General features: G+C 29.1%; 2 protein-coding genes and 1 long non-coding RNA gene across 4 annotated transcripts; 2 read left to right on the plus strand and 1 right to left on the minus strand.

Annotated features, from left to right (window-relative positions):
* Positions 1 to 254: 254 nt before the first annotated feature.
* LOC114125248 (uncharacterized) lies at positions 255 to 7773 on the plus strand. Its single transcript, XM_050197201.1, has 11 exons — positions 255 to 591; positions 3757 to 3889; positions 3975 to 4117; positions 4206 to 4481; positions 4557 to 4651; positions 4735 to 4912; positions 5204 to 5582; positions 6200 to 6372; positions 6440 to 6669; positions 6778 to 6982; positions 7380 to 7773. The coding sequence occupies exons 1-11, from the start codon at positions 525 to 527 to the stop codon at positions 7574 to 7576; spliced, it is 2076 nt and encodes a 691-aa protein (XP_050053158.1). The 5' UTR covers positions 255 to 524; the 3' UTR covers positions 7577 to 7773.
* A 3443-nt stretch (positions 7774 to 11216) lies between these two features.
* On the minus strand, positions 11217 to 17447 carry LOC114125247 (uncharacterized). The gene is made up of 3 exons (XR_003592505.2): positions 17004 to 17447; positions 16666 to 16899; positions 11217 to 11955 (listed from the first exon to the last, which is right to left on the minus strand). It is a non-coding gene; the product is annotated as an uncharacterized LOC114125247 (long non-coding RNA).
* Positions 17448 to 17636: 189 nt separating this feature from the next.
* On the plus strand, positions 17637 to 20819 carry LOC114125246 (zinc finger protein 664-like). 2 transcript variants are annotated; one of them, XM_027988815.2, is made up of 3 exons: positions 17637 to 18113; positions 19011 to 19150; positions 19406 to 20819. In XM_027988815.2, the coding sequence occupies exons 1-3, from the start codon at positions 17871 to 17873 to the stop codon at positions 20364 to 20366; spliced, it is 1344 nt and encodes a 447-aa protein (XP_027844616.1). In that variant the 5' UTR covers positions 17637 to 17870; the 3' UTR covers positions 20367 to 20819. The 2 variants fall into 2 exon arrangements, with proteins under 2 accessions (XP_027844616.1, XP_027844617.1); XM_027988816.2 differs by lacking the exon at positions 17637 to 18113 and adding an exon at positions 18905 to 18931.
* Positions 20820 to 20923: the final 104 nt, after the last annotated feature.

The raw sequence follows: 20923 nt of genomic DNA on the forward strand, positions 1-20923 counted from the left end.
AATGTCGGCCGCCCGACCGCCTAACCCGTCGACTGCGTGAATCGCTGAAAACCGACGTCGGTGCGGTATGACTTCAACGACAAGAGCCATAACAATGTTATAACAATAATAACAATAATAATATAACCATTAGACGTATACCCGGTCCGCGGTGACGTCAACGTCGACGGCAGAGCACGTGACCCGTCGCAAGGCCGACCGCCCGCCCGCCCGCCCGTCCGTCCGTCAACAGTCCGCGTAGATTCGCCGTGGCGGCACGCCGTCGTCGTTTAAACGATCGCCAACGTGCGTACCGCCAACACACGCGCGCGCGAAACCGTCCGCCGACGACGTATTATCATCATCATCGTCACTGTCATTAATAATACCTGTCCGTCCGTCAACAACATCGACCTCCGCATCAAAACGACGCACATTGCCTGCAAATCGTAACGATACAGCCGTCGCAAAACATATAATATTGTATCGAAGAGACGGCCATTGGCGCGGGGACGTGGGTGTTCGGCCGTCAACGCCGCCGCGCTATGGAATCGCGCGGGGCGCTGTTGCTGTTGGTCGTGTACGTCGCGGCTGTCCAACGACCGGTGCACGGTAAGTCTGAACACAGTCATCGCCGCAATCGTCCGGAGACGGCGACTTCTACTCTTATATTATATTATAATGTTGTACGACGATTGTTGATGTTGAGTGGAAACGCATAAAGCCGACTTAACGCCGTGGTCATGCGTGTCGTATACGCTGCTGCTGCTACGGCGTGTCGAATTTGACGGGGGGCGATGGGGTGAAACGTGCCGGGGTCTAGAGACTAAAGTCGTTGTGTAGAAGACTCGAGTCGATACCTTAGATTCTCTGGGGAATTAACGACGTTGATCGACGGTCGAGGAAAAAATGATTTTAATAAGTTACCCGCACCTGTTTGTTGTATAGACTGTTACGCGGACTCAGTTTTATGGCCCTAACTGTGACTCGATTTAACGGAAAAGATGAACCACGAGGTATCCAGTTAAAATATATTGTCTTCTTTAAAATCATCATCACTTTTATCAAACGCCGACAAATATTTAATTGACGCATCATATTATATTATTTGTTTAGAGAATTATTGATAAATATCACCACAACCTATTATCAAAACAGTGTTTATTTTTCATTGTATATGAGTACATTTACCAGTTTCGGAGTTACATCCTGCCCGCCAATATATTGGACAAATATCGATGTAAAACGTGTTCCCACAATGTTATTATAATAATATAATGCATTAATCATATCGTTTTAAAAAAATGTACTTTTATATCTGGTACGACGGTCACTGTCATTTTTACTTTTATTCTTCGGGCCAACCGATAAAAAATATGCATTAGTATATCAGTTTTCCACCTTCAGTGTATGTTTGTATAATAAATACGTGATAAGTATACATATTGTATACATTTTTCCACATTATATCTTCTGCGGTCTTTCGAAATCTGTCGGAACCAATAAATACGTTAATGTGTTACTATAACTATTACGCACCAGTCGCACCATATTATTATGCATTTATGATCCAAACATGACTAACATGTCTAAACGCAAAATAAATCGCGTGTTTGTATCTCACTATTAAAGAAAAGAAAGGAATAAAGAATTTGCAATCAATTAGATTGGCTATTTTAGGAAAAAAATTGATCGATTGTGTTTGCACCATTTTAATAAAATCAGGACTATTATAATAATAAAAAAAAATTTAACTGAAATTAGTCAAAAATTGAAATTTGCCACTTAACACTTAAACCATTGAAACAGAATGTTTAATTTATTCTAAAATAATGATTGAATTTAAAAGTACACTGCGTATATTTATACGCATACTCATATTACATATTATTACATTAACTAAATTTAAAAAAAGTAATTCGGTTACAATGAATATAATCATTAATTTTATTATATTATATTTAAAGATTGTAATAATTTGTGTATACATTTTTAGCGATGATCGTTTTACCACCACTTACGTTGATTTGCAAGCTAAAGAAATTGAATTTATGAGTGGCATTTTGTTTTTCGTAAAAATTATTTTGAAAAAACATTAAAAATAGGTTTCTGTTCCTTTTATGATTGATGTGACATTCGGGTGGTTGGTGTATCTGACAGTAAACATTTTTGACCTTTTTTTGTTTATTTAATATATTAGGAGATATTTATATATTATTAGTTTTTATATATATATATATAACTTGATGCATATAGATTTAGTTATTACCATATTATTAATCAATATTGTATGGTTTTGTCCTCAATAGTTTTTAGAATATTTAAATTCGGGCCTTAAAGATAATCTTAAATATTTAAGAAAATATAAAATACCTGTAGACTGTACATTATAAGGACAGCAGCTGACTGTAGTGGTGTAATAATTGTCATACACAATATATTGTAGTGTGACACGAATACGTTTACTAATAAAAATAGTGTCAGGCAAATGTCTAGAGGCTGTAGCACCAATAACTTTAATAAGTAATAAATATTCACAGACTATGTTTATGTAAAATATTACATCTGTATGCATCTATACTTTCAGTTAGTTACTATAACGAATATTAAATAACTCGAGTAAATATTGTTACGTTTTTATAGTTATAACTCCAGTAAGTGAACTCATTTTTAATTTATGTCGTATATATTAATATATCACAAATTATATAATTGAATTTTACTCGAGAACTTTTTTAGTAAATTGTAATAACAATAGTCGTATTTTTGGCTTATCACATTAGTAGTTCTACAAAGTTTCATTATATACTCTTGGACCTTGGTGCATTAACTAACTTTATTAATTCGTGTTTCTTAATTTATTTAATGTTTTTGGCTCGTTATTTATTTAAATTAAAGAATGAAATGAAATTATCATATAAAATTAATAAATGTTACCTATATCAACAAAATAAATTTGCTTACTAACTAATTAAAACAACGTACAAACGAATCATTAAATAATTATCAGCCATTTAATTTTCACGTTAAATATATAAACAGCCATGATCAGCGGGAGCTTTCAATTTATATCATAAAATTGATCATGACACTGGTATTTTATAAAATAAGCATTCATTGTTGTAAGCTGGGACCACCTGTGTTATATAATAATACAACGTGAAAATAATACACAATTAAGTTGACCTTCAAAATTAGCTAGGTATATACCACACGCCTACAAAGTGTATTGTTAAGTTGTACATATGTATTGTCATTTCGGTATACTTTCGCTTTTTTTGAGTTGAAAAGAATAACTCGGATAAATTTAATTTCGTAGTTTCAGACTTTTATACGTAAAATTTGTTTCTTTATTTTAATTAGTATAGGTTATTTATTGGTGAACTAGACAGTATATAACTTTATTTTAATTTATTAATAATATATGCTACATGTAGTATTTAGTTATTTCAATTTAAAACAAGTCATTAAGTATACAATTATGAATTTATACGCATTTAAGTGGTTTTTATCTCGTGATATATAATAAAATACGTTTTTAAATAACTGACAAGGAGTAATTTTTTTTTTTACTAGAACGTACCTATTTAAGTTTTAAAGATACTTCTACGTTACCAATTATATTCACATGCCGGTACTTACTAGTTACTTAACGATTTGAATTAAACATCACAAAAGTATACTTAAATATATCTGTTCAACCTTATGAAAATCATTTCAATCTATTGATAGATAATATTTTTAAAACATATTCAAACTTAAATTGTATAACTATAGGTCAAGATTGTCCAGATGGCGTTCCAGTAACATACGTCAAATATAGTAATTCTGCTCCGAGATCAGTAGTACAGCCGATTTTATTATACGCCAGCACACCTGGAGTTGCCATAACGGCAGAATGTTACAATAGGTAATTAAAACCCAAAATTTAGATACTTCTTAAAACGTTTTTATACGTCTAACATTTGACATCCGTAAATAATTATGAATTGTAGATGTAGAAAGTCGGTGGACTGTGCCGGCTTCATAATAGATTATACGTCAACATCATGTTACCGGGTGCCTAACATGGGAAGTTCCACCGACAATATTGTCGTGACCCCTAATGTAAACTTTTTTAGGAAAGCCTGCCTCCGCGGTAAGTACCCAAATATATTTAGTTAAATATTTCTTATATATATATTAAAAAAAAAACAATTTCGTAACTTTGTTAAATTCATTATTAGTTCCCGAATCATGTAACCGAAGAGCATGGCCAATCGAAGTATCCATGGACTACGAAATAACTGGTTTTCAATATTCGGTTTTACCTAATATTGGCGATAAATGGCGATGTGCCCAACTATGTATTGATCAAAACAATTGTAAGTCAGCTAATTACTTTCGATCAACCAAGATGTGTTCTTTGAATTCAGAAACACGCAAAACAAAACCTACAGCATTTAATCCTAGTCGGAGTCAAGTCGAATATTTAGAAAACGAATGCGCCAATACATTGCCAGGTTTTAAAATATACATTATCTTATGTTTTATATTACAATGATAAAAAAATATTAAATAATGGTTTACAACTTAAGGTGTAAATCAAATGAGTTCATGCTGGCACGAACCTGTTTATGATAGAACTTTACAACAAGTGGACTTACAAATAGAAAACATTAATATTGAACAAGTATGAAGTGAAATCACATTGAATAAATAATATTATTATTAATAAAATAATAAATAGTAATTAAATGAATGTATTCTATATAGTGCAAAGAAAGATGTGAATCTGAACAATATTTTAGCTGCAGAGGTTATACTTTTAAATGTCCTACGGATGCATTTGGTGGTTCGCTTTGTCTTTTACACGGTGACGACACAATTACTGCTGGCCCACTCATTCCATCACCGTGTTCCACTTATATAGAAAGAATTACTTGTATTGACTGTAAGACTGCATTTATTTTTCCAAACTAATTGACTCAAAATGTATTTAAACCTACTAATGAATCATTAAAAGTAATTAATTGTTAGATTTCCAATTATATTTTAAGCCTCGTACACATAATGATATTATACACCTCAATAAATTTCTATATCATATTATTAACTTTTATTTTTCTTACACATTTTTTTTCTTCTGAATAATCATTTTCACCACCCGCCCGTATAAATAATGCATATAAAATAATATTATGAATAATAATAAAAAAAACCTTATTGAAATGTTGGATTTCAGTAAGCGTCTCGTGTAATGATGATTCTATGATAGTGTCGTTGAGATCCCCAGGCTTCAAGGGCAGAATGTTTGTACTAGGAAGACCAGAAGAATGCGGTGTTAACGGTCGTCATACAGATATGACAACGATTACCCTGCCGATCGTTGAAAATAACACTCAACGTAATCGCTGTGACGTTGTAGTAGCTAGATCGGCAAACAGCAATAGAAAATTGGCTACAGCTGTTGTCGTAGTGCAACACCACCCGATTATACAAACCGTTGGCGATCGAGTGACCAAAGTGTCATGTGCTGTTGGTTCCAGTCCCCACCCGTCGTTCTTGGCGTCTAGACCACATAACATTACTTTAGACGCTACGTTTGGTGTAGCAGAACCTAGGTATGCAAAAAATATTATAGTCAATGAGCACATCATAAGTCAATGCTACCAATGCGTTTAACAAATAGCATGCTTAGCTAAAATGATTTTTAAATGCAATCACTAATCAAAATGAACATTTAATTAAATATTTTAAAAATTACTCTATGTATGTAAACGTTTTGAATAAAAATTTTCATTCGACTTTTAAATAACTACATAATATTTAGAAAACACTTTAATTCACTCGATTTTTTTAAATATGCATGTTCAGATAAGATATAAACACTATAGTTACATCGCTCTTCAATAGATACCTGTTTGCCTGAACCCCAATTTTTTTATTTAAAATATTTTAGATAATACTATTATATTTATTACATCATTTTATCATTTGCATAATTTTTATATGTCCTTTAAATTATTATTATTTTTTAGACAATTATAAATAGTGGGTATTATTGTATCAAATTTGAATATAAATATATATCAAACAATTAAAAAAAAATCTATTTTTGAAAATTAACAATTTTAACTTGAGTATTTAGTTTTTACTTACATTATATTTTAAATGCATAATTCCAAATACTGCATTCTTATTTCCAATATCATGACAATTATAATTATTTATCTTATAGCATACATAACACTATATACAACGATGGTGGATATGATCCAAATGGTTTAGTTGGTTCTGCAAATCAAGTCGCTAAGATGAGAATTTTAGAAGTAGGACGAAACGTAAAACAAGTATCTGAAGTGAAACTTGGAGATGAATTAGAACTCCGGATTGATGTGAATCATCCATATAGTAAGACATTTTTATTTATTGCTTTTATCATTATATTGACACTTGATTACTTAAACAATTGTTTTAGACGCAACACAATTAAGAGCAGGCCACTTGATTGCTAGTTCAGGAGATGGTCTGGACTCGTTGTTACTTTTAGATTGGAGAGGATGTCCTCCAGAACCAACGACATTTCCGGTTTTGAATTTAACACCTCCAAATTCATTGGTCGCTAAATTCAAAGCATTCCGTTTTCCTTCGTCACCTGTGCTACGGTTTAGTCTCATGATGATGTTTTGTGATCAGCTGTGTAAGCCAGTGAGTACAATTATAGTATTTATAAATTTTTTTAAATAAATTAGTTGACATTTTTTTTTAGATTTATTTCAAAATAAATTTTGTACCATCTAATATGTTTTTTTATAGAGTGATTGTGGAAACGGACAAGTGTCTTATGGTCGGCGAAAACGCGATGTGCATACCTCGGAAGCTAAAACAAAGGAAGTGCCATTACAACTCGCAATTGTAGTACGTTCTCTTGAAGAACAAGAAGAAATTATAGGCAGTCAAAGTCAAATTAGTAATAATCACAATAATAATGAAAGATCATCAAGAAGATTGGAAGCTTCAGGTTTGAATTAAACTATTATTGTCAAATATACTTAAAAATAAAAATGTTTTCACTTTAAATATTAGGTTATTCCATGTATATAGTTAATATAAAATGTTCTCCAATCATTTCATTATAGATATAATGAAATTTAAACTTTTCAGTTAAATTTTATTACTATTAGAATAAATTATTAAATTAATAATTCATCTTTGATGTGATGATTTTCTATACACTATTACAGTATTATCTACCTATAGTATATATTATTTTTTAATTTATCGACGTATTTATTATTACAAAATTATAAATATGTTTTATAATAATATAACCAATAAATTATCCAATAACTATAATTAGTTTTAAATAATGATTATTAGATTCCTTCTAATATACAATTAATTATATATTTTTACAGTAATTCGCAACAATGAATGGTGCATTACTTGGCCTATAGGATTAGCAATCGCTATAATTCTAGTCACTATGCAAACATTAATTGTATTAGGCTGTTGGTCATTTTTTCGCCGATCAAATCAAAAGGTCATTAACGATCGTGTGACTTTAAATTCTGACTTTCAACCAAGACATGTCACTTGGGCTGACCATCAATAAATACCTACAAAATATGCCTAATATGAATTTTTTGTATGTGCGTTTACCTATTTATATATATATATATATATCGTATTTTATTATATCAAATAAATTTATGTACAAATTATTTTATAACCAAAAGTATATTAATAATCGACGAGAATGTAATAAAATATTAAATTGTATACTAAAAATTATTAGGTGATTCACCAAGCGGCAAGCATACTCCTCTTATTTATATACCTTTAATTAAGCATTTATTCAAATTATGATTTTTGGTTAAAAGTAAGTACTCTTCGATTTTATATACTATTTAAAAAGTGTCCTATGGTGATACATACTCTTTTTTTCAAATAAAAATAGACTGTTATTACTATAAATTGTTTAAGGTACGGTTTCCCTGAGGCGTCAAACAGTGGAACAACACCACGGCCGCGGCATTATGACGCCACGTCCAAACGAGACAGGGTAACCATACCTTTATAAGCAAAACATTTTTTTTTTTTAATGCTAATGGATAAATCAAATTTTGTTACTTTTAAGTTTTTAACTTCTAAGTTTTCAAAACCATATTATATACCAAAAATAATAGTCCATGATAATAGCTGATCTATAAAGTCTTTCATGGTAATTTAAAAATTAAAGTTAAATAATATGAATTATATTTTATAAACATTTTATAATTAAGGAAAATTATCTAAAAAATATAATAAGTACTATAGACTAAATATTAAATCTATTTTATATTTTATGTAGTTATTATAACGATTAGATAGGATTAAATCGTTCGTCATTATTTAAGGATAAAATGAAGTGCGCATACCTGGTGTATACTATATAATTATCAAAATAAGCCAATCAAAAGTATATTTTTTAATACAATTTCGACATAATATATTATTATAAATTATTAGTATTAAATAAAAATATACAAGAACATATCAAGTATCATTTGTCTAAAATTATTAAAAAAAAATTTAGCGAAATCTCTACTAAGACTATTTATTATTATCTCATCTTTGTTTATTGAACCTACATCAAAATTAAAATATTAAATTTAAACCTAAAAAATATTTAAACCATGGAATGAATATGCACAATTACCTAATAGATATGTTTCTTGTCGATAAACCTACATATTTTAATAAAACGCCCAACTATATTTTTTATTTGATTTTTTTATAATACAATAATGTAATACATACTGATAATGTGCTACGAACTATACTAAATATTTTTCGTTGGTAGATATATAAGAAAACACAAGTGTTGTGTACTCTATAAGTATATTAATATTAATTTTTTTATAAAATATATTCATGTTTTGTAAAAATTATATTGATAATAAATAATATATAAATAATACTTTATTTTATAATTAGTTTTAAATATGATACCTATATAATTAAATTTGTATGACAAATTGACAATTAAATACATTTTCTAACTTCCATCAAGTTTATTTTATTTATTTAAAATATATTACTACAATAAATGTCCCAATATTAACTTAAAAAGTGTATAAGCAGTTTGCATTCATATCCATAGATGATACTCATTAAGCATATTAGGTATTATGTCAAGTTTTAAAAATGCAGCGTATGTATAAGGGATCAATCTGTTCAATTTCCTATTGTTTTTAAATATAATTTACCTGAACACCTTATTACTATAGGTACCAGGTATTAGAGTAAAATCAAATTTTTACGCAATTTAAAATTATCTCGATTTAATTAAAAGTATTTTAAATGAAATCGTGTATACTGTATAGATATAACTAAGCCGTCAGTACAATAAATTATCGCAAGACAACCAATAAATATAAAATCGTAATATGTAAATATTTATTTTTTTATAATTCGTATTCATGTTTTTTTTATATATACCAATATATACGACTATATGAGTAATCGTCAATCATATTATACATGTTTAAGAAAATAACAAAAAATATAGCGCAGATAGCTAAAAATTTGTTTTGTGAATAAAAAAAAAGGGGTAAATTAAAAATATTGCAATTTTTTACAGTTAAATTTTATTATGTTTATATAATTTTTTTCTTATATTTGTCATATAGCCGCATTATCTAATAACGCATATATTGAAAAAGTATAGTTTTAGTTTTATTGAATATTAAATATTTACTTGTTTCCCATCGAGTCATTCCAGTAATATTTTTAATCTATTTCAAAATATATCACACGTTGTGTTTTTAAATTGAATTTTTACAACTTTTTTCTTATAGTCACATCAATATACTTTCAATTCACAAAATTATTTATTTTCAGTATTTTACTACCTACACTTGAAATTAAATGAACACATGTCAGTCAATCTTTTTATTTTTCGTTTATATTTTATTTTTTAATATTTATGTAATATATTTATCTCATATATTATACATTTAATAAAATATTAAAATTCATATTCATGCGCGTTTTCTAGTTTAAATGTAATTTTATTCCTATTTTCAACACTGATGACTAATAAATATTTTAAATTATTTCTTAAATTTGTAATTATATAGATAAAACGCGTGACGGCACAAAGGGATTAAATGATTAATAACTAATGAGACAATAGAGTTGAGTTTTCAAAAATAAAAAATCAGATTCTACATTTAGTTTATTTATAATTTGTACTAATCTACTATTTACCACACAATCCCCGAAGCAATTAGAGTTAATGAATAATTGTCTTTATTGGATTTTGATTATGAAATTTTTATCATAGTAAAGGAATGTTTTATATAAAATTATATCTCAAACATAATTTCAAACATTTTTTTAAATTTTTTTTTTTTAATGTTCTAACTCCTTATAAACGATATGGATGGCCTGTAAATTAATTTTCCTATATTCGTTTATGTTAGAGTCTGAAGTCTCGCAATGTCTTTAAAATGTATTTATTTTTTATTACTGCAGCTTCTATAAATTTTATTTCGGTCCAGCCTATAATCTATGAACAAGCTCATAATAAAACAAATAGGTATACGCTGAAACGATCTTTCATACAAATTGTATAAAATAATGAATTTATAGTTAGCTTCAAATGTACCTATGGGCTACTTTAATTATATTTTATGTATATTGTACATATTAATCACATTTTGAAACATAACTAGACGGCTATACCCTAACATAGTTTTACGACTCTGTAGCCAGTATAATATAATATAATATAATATAAACTTCAGTTTAATTTTTGTACAATTTTTACAATTTTTGTTTATACATTTTCAACTATAATAGAATCTACTAGAACAAGTTTTAGTTTCAAAGTAGTAAAATAATTCTTAAATACATCATGAAATCTAACATCATAAACTTAGCATTTTGCGATTCACTAATTCTAGATTCTTGGAATTTATATACCTACGAAGTTCTTATTTTTTTATAAAAAAAAAATATTAAATCATGATATGGTCTTATTCTTCATAACATATCTCTTAAAACGTAAATATAAATTTGAAAAATAAAAAATAATAATATAATTTATGAATGTGTTCATAATATTATAAAATATAGAATTCATTTTATGTAAAATTATGATTAAATTTTCAATTACATATAAGTATAACAAAAAACACTACGCTTGTATATAAAAAAAAAATCCTAATAAATATCAATTATGAGATTAAAATTTCCAAGAAACAGTTAATGGAGTATTAAAATAAGTGTACTTTTATAATTTATTTATTATTATAAAGTCAAAAAGATACATCAATATTTGTCCAGTTTTTTGGTCATAAAGTTTTCGTCGTAAAATAATTCCCATATATTTTTTAATCACTCGGAAAAATAAGAAATATATAATTTATCAAAAATATCACACAATAATTTTAGTTTTATCATTTTATCTCATAAATAAGTACATAAAACAATTACCAAAGTTGAAATTAAATAAATTAAATTTACTACACTTTATGTAAATGTAAAAGCAAACGTAAATTAACTTATACCAATGAATAATATTGTATTAAACATACTTATAAAATTTAAACATTATAAACTAGTTTATTTGACTTTCTTAAAAATTAAAATTGATTGGTCGTATCTTTAGGTAGGTATATATTATATATAACAATGTGACGGAGTAGACCAAAGTTTGAATCTTTACATACATATATTAACGTTGGCAAATTTATTCTAATTTTATAAAATAATATTAATATATACTTAATTTTTTTTTATAAATGCGATAGGGAATTTTGATGGAATGAAAGCAGCCAGCAAGAACTGCTACTGCTTAATATTATCATACTGTGGTTAACAGCCATTAACTTTACTTATATTATTGATTATTTTTGGATAAATCCCTCTATTCACATGTGTACTCCCTTTTACAAGTAGTATTAGCCGTTCACGTCAATTCAGCTACATATGAACACTTGTTTTCTGCAATACAAACAAACAGAACATGGATTAGAACTTCAATGCATCAAGACAGATTTTTCAAATCTTTCTTTAATACAATATATAGAAAGAAAGATTTTCAATAATATATCTATGAAATTTATTTTAAATACATTTTTAAAGAAGAACTATATACTACTGTAGATTCTCATTTTAAAAATAAAATAAACATACTTTTAAATGCATTAATTTTGCTTAAAAATATGTATGGTATCATTTAATTTAATATGAATGTTTGTGTATGAAAGATAACTTATATACCTTTTATTTGGAGAAGCTTGTGTATAAAAATTCATCAAGATTTCAAAAGATGGCTAAGGGGGTATGGTTGTGAATTTTATTTTAATATAACTTTAGTCTACAAACTATGATCTTGATTTTTCTGTTCAAGATTTAAACAATATAAGTAAATAAATATAATGATGAATATTCTCACGTATAACTGTTAATGTTTTAATACACATTTAAATAGGTATAGTTTACTTACTTAAAATGCATGTTAAATTTTATTTCACTATTGGGAAACTGCCTGTCTAAATAAATAAATAAATATAATTGTTCAATGTATCTAGTTTTATTTTATATTATTGTTTACAAAATTTTATTTCAGTATTTTTTTTTATATATTTATTTATTTATATAAATGTATATAACATAGAACAATTTAACAGTTTGTAAATTACTACATAAATGTTTCTACCTCAACCTAGCAATAAAAAATTTAAAAAAAAAACTTAATAACTAATATGTATGAGATTAAGACACTTTTATTTTTAATTAATTTTATTTAGTAAATCAAATCCCATTAGGTAATCATTTAATAAAAAAAATATAAAAACCTCACTGCAATATGTATTTCTATGGTTAATTGTTGACTTTACATTTTCATAATTTACTTTAATATCTCTAAAAAAAATATAATTATTAAAACACAAAACATTACAAGCAGTTGGAAATTGTTTTGTATAAATCATTAATAAAATGTAATATAGTATATATGTATGTATAAGGTATATATGAATGTGACTAGCGAGTATGTGACGGTGACACATTGTAATGGTGTCTTAATAAATAAATACATTTGTTAACAGATTTAATAACACGCGTGTTTGCAATTCCAAAACCAATTAGACAACGCTCAGGCTTGGTCGTAACAAGTTTAAACTATTTAAAGATCCTAATTTATAATGGAAATGACAAAACGATAAATAAACCACCTAGGTGAATTGATGAGGAAACTGAGAAACACTGATGGAGTAGAAGAGGTATAATAATACGTATACCAGCTACCACCGATCATCGCTAACACCACCACGAGATAAAGACCTACCACGACAAAAAAAAATTTATATTACCACAAAAATCCCTAGAAAAAAAATAAAAATAATTCCTTGAATAAAAAAAAAATCATTCAAGGTTGAGTAATACAGTGTCATAATATATATTATTTAATTTCTGAATTAAAAATTTTAAACTGTAAATTATTTTTTTTTTTTTAGGTAATTTATAATATGTACAATTGAATTTATCATTTAGTATATATATATAACTCAGTTATATGATATAAGTTCAAATGAGTAATGCAGTAAGTTTATATTAGGTATATATAGTGTATATGAAATTATGAACAATGAACATGAACATATGTGGTATGAATGTGTATAATATAAGTACAATTTACATATTAGGTAATACAATAATGTAGTAGTCACCTCTTATAACAAAATTAAATTATCATATCGTGTAGGTGGGTTGTAATAAATAGTTACCTAAACTTATTTAATTAAACATGGCTGTACGTGAAATTAACTATCATAAGATGTTACTACTAAAGTATGCTCATCTTTTTACAGATTCAGAAAGACTACTTTTTTAAATAACTTTTATATATAACCTTATTTATAGCCATCAAATTTTCAAAGTTAGTTTGTTGAAATTTTTGAATAATTTTCATTGCACGAGTTTTTAATAAACACTTCCTGATTTATGTAGACGGAAGCTGGAGGAATGTAAATATATAATGTTAAAAAAATATATATATTTGCTTGTTAATATTGTTGCTCGTGGTAAACTATTTTTTATAATATCAGAAACGGTTTGGGTCGCTGTGTTACGACTAAGCATCTGCATTCTACACGACAATGGATTGGTACAAAATAACCCGATGTATATTATTCTATTGTTGAAATACAATTCTTACTAAAAACAAACCTAAGCACTAATTATTATACTTATAATATAATTATATTAGGTTCAATTTTATTCAAATTTTATTTCCTGTGTATTATATATTTACATATAATGTGCAAATCTGTTCTGGTCATAATCGTTAGTCTTAAGTTATAAATTAGCGAATTCACATACTAATACTTTAAGTATACAAAATTATTTAACACATTGGACACTATTTTTTAATGAAGTTTCTTCAGTGAAACAAATACCCCCCTTCCCAGAAATGTAAGCCTCTTATTTACATATAATAATAATGTGTTGAAATTTTCGTCTGTCAATAAGTAATTAGTTGTTTGGGTGAAATTGTGTGATCTGACTAGTCTGTAAATAATCACAAACGCGTTGTTAAGTGAAAATGTATGTCTCAGACTCTCAGTGTATAACAACAGTACAACACTTATTTAGCTAGTTAAAAGTAAGGTCCAGTTGTCGCTCGCAAGTTTCGGTGTGAGAGTTTTTGCTAATGGAGCTGATACGCATGCACTAGTGAAAAAGACGACACAGTCATGCTGACCAGAGTGGCTGGTAACTTTATCAAAGACCTCTACGTTTCCAATAAACTAGTTTTATCCTTATAGTGGCAGAGACCCTTATTCAATCATTCCCTTATCTCTAACAACTTATAAAAAAGTCACAAATCTTGTCACAAATACGTGTCTGTTTCTACATGATCTTACAATTCGAATCATCCCTTTCATCAGTGATGAAGATTTATATTGGGTCTATTGGGAGTAACCATTATCTGAGCTCAACAACCTGACCATTATTTATTTATTATTTTTAAATTGTTAAACAATGAAATGTGATCACTGAGCATATCATTACAATGAAATATTGATAAATATAAAAAATGTTATCCTGATACTTAATATGTAACAGTATACTGTAAGTATTTGTGACAATAAATTAAAAAAATAAAATAAATCAAATTAAACAAGATCAAATAAATAACCCCTAATTATTAGTAAGAAATAAAAAAAAATAATAATAATTTAAAATTCATTTTTATAATTTTATCAATGCACAACAAACATATTTCATTAATCATTTGATAAAATTATAATCGATATATATATTAAATCAGACAATGGTTATTATGTAAAATATTCAATTAAAAGCATAATCACATACATTATATATACATAATTGCAGGGTACCTACATCATAATCATCCACTAACTACACATGAATAAACTATAATTATTGATTATTAATAGATTGAGTTGTATTTATAGTTTTTATTTAGAAAATATTTTCAAACCAAAAAATGAATTATATTGTATTAGTTTTTCAATGATGTATTTATAGGTATTATTATTTTCTTTTAAATATAACCTTTAACTCTATAATTCAAAAAGTAATGTGCACGTCATGTGCTTCAATTCTAAAAGTGTTATGTACCTACTTAGAATATATTATAGTATAGTGCTATTTATAGATTGAAAAATGAGAATTAAACTACCTATTAGTATTTTAACCCTTCGTTAGTGTGTAGACGGTTTTTGCATCTTTAATGTCTTGGGGTTTATTACATCCCAGTACCCCACAATAAAAATAATAAAAAATAAATATTATAGTTCAACTTTTATTTAGAGAATATATTATTTATGTAGTTAACCACTAGTTTTCTATAAAATTACGACCATTTACCACACAATTGTTTAATCAAAATATTGATTATTTCATTATAACTCTAAAATATCTATACTTCACTTATCTACAATAAAAATGATACGTTATAAACCGTACTTATAGGCTAAAATAGACACTAACCTATAGAGTAAAAACAGCTGCATCCGAATTCCGTCCCGAGAACCTTTTTTTTTAATATCAATTCCGTCCCGGTTAAAAAAAAAGGTACTACATACTACATACCAATTCAGTCCCAGTTAAAAAAAGGTATAATTAAAATAATAATGATAAATAACATGTTGTATAAATATTGCTATAAAATGCATTTTTGGTACCGATTCATAATATTATAGTACCTACATCTTCATAATATTTTAATCGTAATTATATAAATAATAATTCAAAGTTTAGTATTAGTAAATATTAAATAGGTACCTAATTAAAGTCAAACTGGCATCAGATTATCTAGTTGCTCTAGTAAGTTATTTAGTTATAGATTTTAATATTTGATATACACTATTTTTTATATATATATATTTTATAGCATAATATAAAAAAGCGTAGAAAAGGGACTAAACTGGAATGACTAAATATTTGACACAGTACGGAATTGGTAGATATATTCATTTAAAAACCCGGAACAGAACTATATACAACACTATATCTTTAAATTCAATGTTGATGTATAGAACGGAACTAGGATACAGCCTAAAAAACAATTAGTAAATAGCTATTAGTAGGTACAGCGCCAAAGCTTTTCTCGGTGTCACACAGGCGTTCTACCGAGCAAGACATCCGGTCTATTTTTTTAAATAAACTAAATCCTACCTTAATAACCATACAATGATATCGTTTCTGCCATTTCTATAATGTAAGCGAGGCGTAATTACAAAATCATCACTCGTATTTAACAATTTAACAGCGAATCAACCTTCTCCTTATACTTTTGTAGTTTTGTCGCTAAATAGGCCAACAATACAACGATTTTCTCGGTGCATAGAGATCCAATTATCGCATCTAATCATCTTCAGCCTCATACCTATATAGAGCCTTGTGTCAAAACTGTAAAGTAAAAATCAATATAAGCAATTTCGGTCACATCGCTTTTGCTCTCAAACACAAAAAGTGTCCTCGAATTATATTTAACAACATCTGAATTTACTCACTTCAAAATACTTCGGAGTCACTACACCGTCACTTCGATAAAATATTGACTGTGGCCGATTCAGGCCCACCATATTATGCAGATCGCCGAACTTAAACTAAAATGCGTTTAATTCCTAAACGTAAAATGAATTCTACGTTGCACTAAACCTCTATAATATTGTGGTGTACCGCGTAAAAATCAAAATACGAATAACTCAAAGCAAAACGTTCTGTTTAATAGCCTAAGCCCTACAGGTACGTCTCAAATCAAACACTATAGATAACACGCACAAATATCTAAAAACGAATGCACAATTAGGAAACTTACTAGCCAAACCTAACGCGTATTATGTTACCACGTCTCATTCTCGCGTTGTTCGCGATTACCCGCAAGTACGGTAGCGAAAAAAAAAAGAAAAAGTATATTTGAAAATTTCACGCGCGCCATCGAGACGTCCGTGGATGAAAGAATCAAAGCTTACCCACCCGACCGCGGTCCAACCCAGCCCACGAACGCCGCCGCGCCTATCGCACAACAAACTCGGACTCGGTGGGCCCGCAGCAGCTGCAGCTGAGCCGTCGGTGACGTTATCACGCGCGGCGGCGGTGGTGGTGGTACCCGTTATCAGGTCGGCCGTCAGTCGCCGCCGTCTTGTAAACAACGCGAGCTCGGACGACCGAACCGGAGCAAATGAACGGAAAAAATCAGTAAACCGAGCGATGCGCATTGCCCAGCGCTACTGGCGACGACCGCTGACGACCACCGACATCGCAACACGTCCGCTGGCCGAGACGACGACGCTCTGCTGTTGACCACGTCCGCGGCGGTGGCGGTCAATGTCAATGTGACCGGCGGCGGCTGTGGTGGTGACAACGACGACGACGACATGGAGCTGACCAAAGTGTGCCGGCTGTGCCTGGCCGCGGTCGACTGGCCCGTCAGCGTTTTCGACGGACTCGCCGACAAGATAGCCCAATGTCTGCACATCCACATATCCCGCACTGACCAGCTGCCCAAGCACGTGTGCGTCAAGTGCAAAGACACCGTCAACGAATTCTACGCGTACTACACCAACGCCGTCGAATGCCAGAAACAGCTCGATCAGCTGGCCGACGTCCAGCACAACATGGTAAGCCGATCTCGTAGGCAGTAGTGCGAAACTGCGAACCGTCACAGATCTGTCTCGTCTGCTCACGCACAGTCGTAGTCTTGCACACGATATATTTCCACCACGATCGTTGACTTCGATCGCTTTGTTTTTGATCGTCTAGATGTTTCGCGGTCTGTACCGTTTAGATCGCTATTGTTTTTTCATCGTTTTACTACTCGAGTAGTCGTACAAGCGGTCAAGTCCACTGCTGATTCGTTTAGCCCAAACTATTGATATTATATTTAATATTTATTGTTTTTTTTTTTTTTTTAAAGGTGTGTCCATTATCTAAAAACGGTCTCCGATGATTAGATAAAAATTTATTTCATGAAAACAATTACATGATGGTATTAGAAACAAATTCTCACATCAATTTATTAACTGAAAAGGTTAATTAGATTTAGGTTAACGTGGTTTGAAAGTCATCTTTAATAATATTAGGTGCATTACCGATCTGATTATAAAGTTTATATTGTTTTAATCTAACACTAATATTAATTCGTTTAGTACTAAATAGTTATATAAATCAATTATTTAGCCTACCTTTATCTACACATTGCCCTAATTATTCTTCCTAATATCATTATCTTATGTATGTTTTTGTATTTTGTCAAGTGTGAACTGTATACACTAATAAGTAATAATAAATGTTTGCAAAACAAATACAATTTTTATTTTCAATTTAAATGTAAAAAATTGTTAATAAAATACCATATAACCACAGTAGAATTATTAAAATGTTCTAATGTGATGAAAAAAAAAATTAGTGAATCTCAGACATTTTAATGGCAACTCGGGTATTTAATTTACCCATATTAAACACATTAAAATATATAATATACACATTAGATTTATAAAAATGTCTTTTATCAACAGGCTTCCAGTAGTTTTGAACCAGTGGTGACCATTAATTATGACCAAAATACAGAATACAAATCTGAATACAACGAACCAGAAAGTTGGTCTGAAAGTAATCAATCAGAAATCGAAACGAAAGACACTGTGAAAATAGATCCGTAAGTTTATACTACAGTAATATGTTACTTTCTAAAATTATTGATCATGATTTATAACGTCGGGTATCAGTTTATTTAGTTGTGACTTTTGATTTTATAATATACCTTTAGATCTGAGTATAATAGAAGTTGCCTGTTTGGTATGCTATCTAATTAAATATGTACATTATTAATTATAAATAAATCTCTAAACAAATATAACTTTATCACTTGTCATAAATTCATACATTTATTGATTTATTGTGTTTTATACAGCACTGAGGAAATTGATGATGACCAAAGATCGGATAGGACTAAGACACCTCGTAAGGCTAAAACAAAATGCTTCAAGTGCAAAAAATGTGAAGAATCTTTTAGTACTAAGCACGCGTTAAAAGATCATCAAAACGATGCACATCCACACAACGCATACAAGTGCAATTGTTGTGATAAAACGTTTGACACAATGTGTGCACGGCAAAAGCACAAAAAAGAAGAACATCCTAGTGTCACTTATTCGTGTGACACGTGTGATTATCGTACACCCTATAAAAGTCGAATGCAATATCACGAAAATAGACACAAAAAAGTCTACAGTGTATTCTGTGATACGTGCCAAGCCGGTTTTTTTAATAAAGACGAATTGGCTACGCATGAAATTAAAAACCATGGTGCCGAACCATACCAATGTGATCGTTGCAGCAAATTATGCACGTCCAAGACCAATTTGTACAGCCACATGAAAGTACACACCACATCGGCTGAATCGGTCAGCTACCAATGTGAAACCTGTGGAAAAGCATTCAGGCGCATAGGCAGTTACAGGCGACACATTCAGTCACATTTAGGTTTGAAATACGAATGCTCCTATTGTAATAAGCTGCTAAGTTCAGCACACCATCTGAAACTTCATGTGCGTATACATACTGGTGAAAAAAATCACGTTTGTGAAATGTGTGGCAAAGCGTTCACAGTTAGCAAGTACTTAGTTGAACATAAAAGAATACATACAGGTGAAAGACCATTTAAATGCGACTTGTGTTCTAAAGGTTTTACTCAAAAGACATCTTTACGCATACATACCAGATGGCATACAGGAGACCGACCATATAAATGTGAAGTATGCGACGATAGATTTGTAATCAACACATTTTTGCAGAGGCACATTAAAAAACACCATCCTGACCTTATAGAACCAGTACAAAACCCGTGCGCTAACTCTCTTCAAACTTTATGAAGTGTTATTTGAAGGATTTTTTTTTTATGAAATTACTTCTCTATTGTTAATACATATATAATGAACATATTATTGTAAAACACTACTTTTAATAAATTATATATACAAAAAAAAAATGTTAAGTTAAATAATTTTAGTCTTTTAAACTTCATAATCTATCAACTATCTTTATTATATATATATATATATATTTTTTTTTTTTTTTTTTGTATAAGTGAATATTTATATACAATTTAGACATTAACGAAATAACCATTTAGATTTCATCTTTCATTTGTTAAAAGTACACTCAACCACAAATAAACAAATTGATGCAATAAAAGTCCATTATAATGTGATGTTTGTTTGATTTATACGCAACTACTAATTTTTAAGATGAAATTATGTATCAACTGTCGTAAGATATTAATGTGACAAAAAGGTATCTATAATAAAATGTAATTGCCAAACACATGCATAAATCTTCTAAAACATGTATTTTAGAAATATAACTTAAAATTTTGTGTTATTCAAATTCACTAATTTAACTTTTATAATATTCTGTACATTCCAACCTT

This window comes from Aphis gossypii, chromosome 1, assembly GCF_020184175.1.
Source record: "Aphis gossypii isolate Hap1 chromosome 1, ASM2018417v2, whole genome shotgun sequence".
NCBI lineage: Eukaryota > Metazoa > Arthropoda > Insecta > Hemiptera > Aphididae > Aphis > Aphis gossypii.

What these genes read in the sequence shown, in the direction of transcription:
- LOC114125246 (XM_027988815.2), top strand. Translation starts at nt 17,871, where the DNA reads ATGGAGCTGACCAAAGTGTGCCGGCTGTGCCTGGCCGCGGTCGACTGG. An exon ending in CCGACGTCCAGCACAACATG is followed by an intron (nt 18,114 to 19,010) that starts GTAAGCCGATCT and finishes TTTTATCAACAG; the next exon opens with GCTTCCAGTAGTTTTGAACC. An exon ending in GACACTGTGAAAATAGATCC is followed by an intron (nt 19,151 to 19,405) that starts GTAAGTTTATAC and finishes TGTTTTATACAG; the next exon opens with CACTGAGGAAATTGATGATG.
- LOC114125248 (XM_050197201.1), top strand. Translation starts at nt 525, where the DNA reads ATGGAATCGCGCGGGGCGCTGTTGCTGTTGGTCGTGTACGTCGCGGCT. An exon ending in ATGCGCCAATACATTGCCAG is followed by an intron (nt 4,482 to 4,556) that starts GTTTTAAAATAT and finishes TTACAACTTAAG; the next exon opens with GTGTAAATCAAATGAGTTCA. An exon ending in AAGAATTACTTGTATTGACT is followed by an intron (nt 4,913 to 5,203) that starts GTAAGACTGCAT and finishes GTTGGATTTCAG; the next exon opens with TAAGCGTCTCGTGTAATGAT.